General features: G+C 63.3%; 1 protein-coding gene across 4 annotated transcripts in view; it reads left to right on the plus strand.

The window, feature by feature from the left end:
- The window catches only part of ADORA1 (adenosine A1 receptor), a 19905-nt gene extending 12016 nt beyond the window's left edge, over positions 1 to 7889 (plus strand). For all 4 annotated transcript variants that reach the window (XM_006757474.2, XM_006757472.2, XM_006757473.2 and 1 more), the window contains exon 3: positions 6876 to 7889. In XM_006757474.2, coding sequence (XP_006757537.1) covers positions 6876 to 7515 — 640 coding nt within the window. In that variant the 3' untranslated portion in view covers positions 7516 to 7889. The remainder of the gene's footprint in view (positions 1 to 6875) is intronic.
- The last annotated feature ends 81 nt before the right edge of the window (positions 7890 to 7970 follow it).

The raw sequence follows: 7970 nt of genomic DNA on the forward strand, positions 1-7970 counted from the left end.
CCCACCTCCCCTCCCACCTCCCACCTCCCACTGCACCAGGCCCCTCCTGCCCCAGCCCGTCTCTGCACACCAAGCGGGGGGGGGCACACGACAGGGGCTCCTCTGTGCGCAGCTGGCCGAGGATAGCTGGCTCCTGGTTGGTCCTGGCCTGCTAGTGCGTCTCGGTGAGTGCCTGTGCAGTAAACAGGAGGGAGAGAGCACCAGAGACTGGGGAACAGCTGTGCCCTCCCCGCTCTGCCCCGGGCTGTGGTGCAGCAGGAGCCACTGAAGCTAGACCCCAGGGTTGACTTTCTGGTGTAAAAGCACAAGGGACAGAGTGGAGGCCCCGGGGGGGGGGGCGGGGAGTGTCTTCTTTCTTTGGAAACGTTTCCAAGGTGGGGAGGTCTGCCTGCTCTCTCTCCTCCCTCTACAGTCTGCCTTGTGTGGCATCTTTTCCAGAGTCGAGGGCTAGACACCATGGACGGTGGGGAGCCCAAGGTTCCAGGTGACAGAGACAGAGATGAACGCAAGGCGGGGAGCGCAGTTGCCCCCTGAGGGCAAGCATCCTTGTCCCCAGACCAGGGCAGGTTTGGGCACGGCGTGTCCGTCTGCACAAGATCCTTCCCACAGGGAACTGGCCCTTTAGGCAGAGGCGTAGTCACCCCTGGTTCCCGACAGCAGAGAGTGAGGGAGACAGGGCCTGGGCGCCCCACTGCAGTCTCCACACAGGCTACTACCCCGGGGGCTTTCGAGCCCCCCAGGGAGCAGGGGGAGGTGCTGGGCCAGCTCCCACGCCCACCCAGTCCCTGCTGGACTCGGACCCCCGTGGACAGACCAGGAACACAGTGCGATTTTGTCCTGAGGAGCCAGGTCGGGAGCTGGATACGAAGTGGGCACGAAGTCCATAAACAGCCTCCCAGAGGGAAACAAGGACTTTCTGCTTCATCGTCCCAGGGGGTCCCCGGGAGGGGTGTGTGTGTGTGTGTGTGTGTGTGTGTGTGTTTGGTGTGAATACAATGGGCACCAGTTGCTACTGCTCACCTTGGGGGGCCTGGCTCAGCTTCATGGCCGGCCAAGCAAGCCTGTCACCCCATTGGGCCCCAGGCAGGACCCGGGACAAGGAACTGAGACCAGCTGGAGGCACCAGCTATTAGCTGGGGTGCGGGGGGCGGGCACAGTTTGAACTCAGCTCTGGGTCCTCAGCGAATGTTTACTTCTCTCCATCCCATGGCGCCCCATCTCCCCTCCTTGGGCGAGTACGCCCTGGCCCTGCCGGGAATTGAATGTGCCGGGCTCCTCCCACCCTCGCTGTTTCTCTATTCCTCCCTCCCTCCCAGCTGGCCTCGCATTCAGTCCCCGTCAGCCTGTCAGCCCGCTGAGGACACAGTTGCCGCCAAGGGGAGGGGTTTCACCAAGGACAGCTCCCTCCCCAGCGGCCTGACTGACCCTGTTCTCCTGACGCCAGCACCACTATTCCAGGCAGGAGGCCGCTCTCCGGGTCCTGACCCGGCTGCTTCCGGTGCCGGCCCCCCTCGCTGGGCAGTGTGGGTCCCTCTCTGCGCTCTCAAGCCCAGGACAATGAGATGAGACACTAAACAGTTCAGCTCCCTCCTCTGTGCCAGCCGGGCCGTGGGACTCCGCCACCCCTTTAGGTGACCACAGTCTGCTCCTTGTCCCCACACCGCCAGGCCTTTCCGCGTCACTGGGAAGGAATGTTACCTCCTGGATGCTGAGGACGCCCGGGCAGGCCTGGCTGCACAGCCTCCCACAGGTCATTGAATCCCTGCGCAGACAGGATGGATTTTTCCATGCCTCCTGATGAGCTGGAAAGTCACCCACAGCAGGTGGGACCGTCCTGGCTTTGCTGGGGCTGGAGAGAGCCAGGTCTCCGAGCGGGAAGTGGCTGGAGTGCTGCAGTCAGGGCAGTGTGCCAAGGTAACTGCCGGGTCAGATGCCCTCTTCCCCCAGGACCGTCGGCCCCTGGGATGTGGGGCCTGCAGCCGGCCTCGGGATCGGAGAACCTCCTCCCAGCACCCCTCCCTGTGGACTCCTCTGGGCCAGAACTTCTGAGCAAGCCCAAGCCCCTCGGTGTGCGAGTGGGAGCGCCAGGGACAGGGCACACGTGAGGTCAGTACCTGTGCGACCTCTGAGGGGGTGTGGCCTCAGATGCCACCGCGCCAGCTGGCCCTCCCCTGGGAGCTCCCTTGGCGCAGGGGCTGTGCCTCCATCGGACAGGGCTCCCTGAGGCAGGGCTGTCTTCCCTCTGCTCCTCCCAGCTGCCCAGGGGCAGGAAAGGACCAGACACTGAGTGGGAAAGGGTGTGGGAGGCACCCACAGAGGCTGGTCTTTCCCACCAGCTCGTGGGTTATTTGTCCTCACAAGTGAGCAGGAGCGACTTCCAGGCCCATGACACGAAGAGCTGGTGACACATCTGCTCCTTACTTCACAGAGCCCAGGGCCCTCCCTCCTGTAGCGCTGGGTGCTGGCCGGGTCAGGAGGTGCCCTTGGGGATGTGGCGCAGACATTCCCAGATGCCGGGCGATGCCACGGGCCCAGGCAGCGAGATTCTCAGCCGGATCTCGGGGCCCAGACGTCCAGCCCCTCCTGGGCCCTTCACCCACACTCCTCTGGGCAAAGTTAATGCTAAAGACGTGGCCCCTGGAGTGTGCCAGAGCCTCTGATGCCCTTGATTGTATCTGGTTTCCTGTGCTCCTTGGGGAGGAAGAATTTCTTGGCAGGAAGTAGTTTAATGGTCTGAAAGCCGTACTTCCTGGTCTTGAGATCCAAGTTTTCAGTTACAAGTGGCTGAGATCCCTGCCGAGGAGGGAGGCAGGGGGAGAGGACAGGAGCAATGATAGCTTCCTCCTCAGACACCAGTGAAGAGGAAGCCAGACAGGGTTCAGCCGTTGCCACCCGAGCCTCAGGGCAGCAGAGGGTGCCGCCCCCTGACCCCCACCCAGCCGTGGGCTCCTTGCGGGAGTCGGCCACAGGGAAGCGGAGGACAGCCAGGCCTTGGGGCCCTGCCCCGGGGTCAGCAGTTGGCTGGACGCTTCCTCACCCCGTGCCGTTCCCAACGCCCTGTACGATTCTCTCTCTTTCCTTCTGAGTCAACACAAATCTACGAAGCGGCTGGCAGTCCTCACTGGCAGGGAGTCCTCTGGTGACTACACTGAGTTCTTCCCGCTCCAGTGCCGTGCCGAACCTTTGGGGCCTGACCAGGACACGGGGATCATGTGGGTGTTTACCACGGAAGGCCTTTGAGGCCTGAAATTGGCCACAGCCGTGACGACGCCCCCGAAGCCAGGCAGGGGTCAGCGGGGAGCAGAGGTCGGCACCACCAGCAGGGGACCCCACCCTGGGCTGCAGGGCGCAGGGGGAGGCGGGTCGGGTCTGGGACCCAGGGCTGCAATGTGGGGGCCTCCCTGTGGGAGGTGGAGCCAAGGAGGAGACACAGCTGCTGCCTGGCACCCGCGGCCTCGGGGACAGAGAGGGAGGAGCTGTCCTGGCATCTGTCCCTTCCCGCGGGCACTGCCGTGCATCCCGAGGACCCACCTGGCTCACGAGCCGGTGAAATGCCACTGTGGGGGCTCAGACCGTGGGACGCAGAACAGGGCTTCAGGACCAGCTTGCTCCAGCCGCTCCTCCGTCCTCGGCCCAGCAAAGGGGCTGTAGGGCTTAGAACAAACCCCAGAACCTTGACAGTGACCCGCCCAGCCCTGGGTAACCAACCCAGATCACACCTGTGGCCCCGCCTCCCGCCCTGGCCCCCTCCTCACCAGCCACTCTTCCTGGAGCCCCAGGGTTTGTAGTCTTGGCCTCTGACCCCACTTCTGAGCCTTTCACTGGCTCTGGCACCAGCTACAGTGGGAACGACTTTCCCCTCCAGCCAGCCTCACTCTTGGCTTCGGGGACCCCTCTCCCCTGCCTTTCCTTCAGCTCTGCCCTCCCTCTGAGAGTCTGTGCCCCCTTCCCCCACTGTCCTTCCACGTTGATCTTCGACAGGAGATACTAATAGATTGACTCATGCCATGGAGCTGCAGCTATCTCTGCTCCTAAGAATAACAGAGAGGGCAGCTCTCAGTGTGGGTCTCAGGCCCTGAGGGGTTGGAGGTGCTGGGCCATCCCTTTGATGGTATCTTCAAGGAGCTGCCTGTGGACAGGGCCCCACTGGGAGTGTCACTGGCCCCTGTGGCTCCCCCTTGGCTGGCAGCTCACTCCTGAGGGCAGCATCTCGTCTCACCTTGAGGGCTAGTTCCCAGCACAGCCCCAGGTGGCCAGGCCTTGCACCCTGATTTGGGAGGGACACCCCGAGTGTTGGAGGCACATCAGCGTGCCTCACCCGCTGTGCACCCCGGACGTGCAGCCTCCGCTTCTCTTTCCCACGTGGAGGAGAGGGGGGCTGGTCTCTAGCCGGCAGGGGGGCGGGTGCGAGGGGCAGCCCTTCCTGTGAGAGCCTGCCCCACCTCAGCCAAAGTCCTGCGTCCGGCCCTTTCCCACCATGGAGAAAATAGCAAGAAAAACAGATGAGAACTGATACCCTGGCTGCAGGGTCTGCTGGGACCTGGCCCTGGAGGAGCCCAGGAGCGAGGTGATCCAGGGGCTCCAGGAAGTCAGGAAGGGAGGGGGGGCCCTCTCGCACTAGGAGTTGCCTCCCTGCCGCCTCCCACCTGGACACTGTCAGTACCACCTCCTCTCTCGGTGGGTCCTCATGGCCCACCCCCCTCCCTGGAGGTTCTTCGTCAAACAGGGTCCAGCGTTCCCACGTGTGAACTTGTAGGATAGGAACCTTCTCGCTCTGCCAACCATCCTGCGTCCAAACAGCCCAGGCGGCTGTCGCCCTGAAGGAGAGCGGGTCTCAGAGCAGGAGACGTGGAGCCAGGAGACATGGCGCACGATTGCCGCTTCTGGGTCTTGAATCTGAAATTGGGGCTCCTCCCAGGATGCTACGGGGTTCCCTGAGGCATGAACGTGAAAGGGCTTGTCGACAATAAACGCGCTATAAACCCTGCAGATGTGGGTGGTTCCGGCCGCTACCTTCCTTCTGCAGCGGAGGTGGCCGGGTCTCTGTGTCCCTCGCCTCCTTCTCTCTCCACGGGATGACCTGTGCCCTTCGGTCTGGCCCCGCAGACTCGTGGCCAAGCTTCTTGGGGACAATGGAGACACTCGACGTCTCAGGAGCAAGCCTGAGCCAGGCGCTGGCAGAGCCTGTTTGCTGAGCGCCGTGAGACACCAGAGGGTTCTGGGTGGGAATGTTTCAAGGGGCGTGGAGGTGTGGAGCCCAGGCCCAGGAGGACTGGGGGTGTTTATACATGTTATCGGGTCCTCACCCTCTGACGTGGGTCCCGCAGGCCCATTTCTCAGAGGAGGAGTTGATGTAGTAGCTTGCAGACTTGGGGGCCAGACTTGGTCTCCTTCCAGCATATGCACCAGGTGGGCCTTCCTGCTGGGGTCCCCGTGGAGGGAATGGCTTCAGCTGTAGCCGAGCCAAGGTGCAGGCGGAGAGAACCCCAGGCAGGTGCGGCCAGTGGGGCAGCTCTCAGGGCTGTGCTGTGGGGACACAGGATGCATGATCACAGGGGAGGGGAGGATGGGGGAGTCACCTGGGTTCCTCAGTGTCCCCACCGGAAAGATAAGGAGATTAGAAATGAGGCTCCCATCCACCTCGCTTTGCAGGTTCCTCCCACCCCAAACCGCCCCTCCCCTTCCCCAGGAGGAAGGGCCTTGGGCGTCATTGCTGTGAAGGCGAGAGCCACAGGCGCAGGAAGAGAAGCAGCTGGAGGGAGGCCCCTCACACCCTGGGTCTCAGTAGCTGTTTACAGGCTCGCAGGGCAGCCACCGCTGGCTTGGAAGCCGCTTTGGAAAATAACCATGGACGGGCGGCTGTGCTGAGCCAGCTCCTCGCACGGAGCCAGGGGCCCGGCCTTTGGCCCCTTCTCCGAGGCCGTGTGTGGCCAGAGGACACGGTGGCTGCTGGCCGGGTGTGCTTCACGGGACGTGGGGACATGGACACCCTCTGCCTCAGTGGGGGGTGCTGGGTCGTCACCTCAGTAGATTCTGTATCATCCACATGTTTACATCGTCCGGGTATCCTGTCCTGTGACAGCTCGTTCCCTCGACATCTTCCCTTGCGTTTCCTTTCAAGGACAGGTCACAGCCTGCAGCTGCCTGTTGCCTGATCTCCTCCTGTGTGCTCTGTGTCTTCTCCCAAAGGTGAGCTGAGAGAGGCGGGTCCTCGTCTCACTCCTAGCGGAGAGCAGTGCCTGGGACCCACAGCACGCAGAGCTTGCTGAACACGAGCAGAGGCGCAGGGAACACAGCTTTCTCTCCTGAGAGCCATCTCCAAGGGGCCCGGGTGTGCACAGCCGGTTCTTGAGGCCAAGCCATGTGCAGTGACGGGGAGGGGAGGGGAAGGGTGGGCGGAGGAGCTGGGCGATGGGGGGCTGACCGGGGAGTGGACGAGCCCAGAGGAGGGTGTGGATGCTTCCTGAGTGTTGCCGCCTAGGGAGGTGGCTGAGTGGCCGGTGGGGACAGGAGTTGGGGAGCCAGCAGGTCACAGGGCACCATGCACCTCCACGTCTTCACCTGCTGACGCTCCCCACCCACGAGGGGGCCGTGAAACAGGGATGAGGCCACCAGGGGACTCGGCGATTTCACTTTGGTGATTTTATTAAAACTCCTAAGCAGTGTCCTCTGCTTTCAGTTATGATTTCTATCATCAGCCAAGAGAGGTGAGCCAGTGCGTGTCCGAATGGCAGATCCTGAGAAATTGGCACTTTAGCCAAAGTCACACACTCCCCGCTCCCTGGGCTCTGGGCCCTGGCGGGGGTGGCCTCCTCTGGGGGGGCGGGGCGTAGGGGAGCCTCGGGGGGGACTCACATTCTGCCCTCCCTCCCCAGGTACAAGACGGTGGTGACGCCCCGCAGGGCCGCGGTGGCCATCGCCGGCTGCTGGATCCTCTCCCTGGTGGTGGGCCTGACGCCCATGTTCGGCTGGAACAACCTGGGTGCGGTGCAGCGGGCTTGGGCGGCCAACGGCAGCGCCGGGGAGCCCGTGATCAAGTGCGAGTTTGAGAAGGTCATCAGCATGGAGTACATGGTCTACTTCAACTTCTTCGTCTGGGTGCTGCCGCCGCTGCTGCTCATGGCGCTCGTCTACCTGGAGGTGTTCTACCTGATCCGCCGGCAGCTCAGCAAGAAGGTGTCGGCCTCCTCGGGCGACCCGCACAAGTACTACGGGAAGGAGCTGAAGATCGCCAAGTCGCTGGCGCTCATCCTCCTCCTCTTCGCGCTCAGCTGGCTGCCCCTGCACATCCTCAACTGCATCACCCTCTTCTGCCCAAGCTGCCACAAGCCCAGCCTCCTCACCTACATCGCCATCTTCCTCACGCACGGCAACTCCGCCATGAACCCCATCGTCTATGCCTTCCGCATCCAGAAGTTCCGGGTCACCTTCCTCAAGATTTGGAACGACCATTTCCGCTGCCAGCCCGCACCCCCCGTGGACGAGGGCCCCCCGGAAGAGAGGCCGGACGACTAGACTCTCCCTGCCCACAGCCAGAGCACCTCAGCGCGGCCCTCACTCCCCACCGTCCAACTGTCTCCATGGGCCTCCGGGCCGGGCCGGGGGTGGGGGGGCTGTCCATGGGGGGAGACCAGGCAACCTGGGGGAAGGAGGGAAGTGCCTTGAGCCACCCCACCTGCTGCCTGTCCCTGGGCAGCCCCTGCTTCAGGCAAAGGGGAGGCCATCTCCGCTCATGCAGGTGAGGGGCTCTCGTCTCAGCGGCTGTGACCCTGCAGCCTGGGACCAGGCCTCAGGAGGGAGGACATCCCCTCCAAGATGCGTGAAGAAGATGCTGTCTCTGAAGGAGAAGGTGGCCCGAGCCAGTGAGGGGCAGCCATGACGGAGCCTCAGGCCCTATCTCCCCAGCCTCAGGCTCCCGGCCACGCTGGGGGCCACGGTGTCACCCCCTTGCTCTGAGCAGCCCAGACTGT

Source organism: Myotis davidii, unplaced genomic scaffold (genome assembly GCF_000327345.1).
Source record: "Myotis davidii unplaced genomic scaffold, ASM32734v1 scaffold1915, whole genome shotgun sequence".
NCBI classification, from domain to species: Eukaryota; Metazoa; Chordata; class Mammalia; order Chiroptera; family Vespertilionidae; genus Myotis; species Myotis davidii.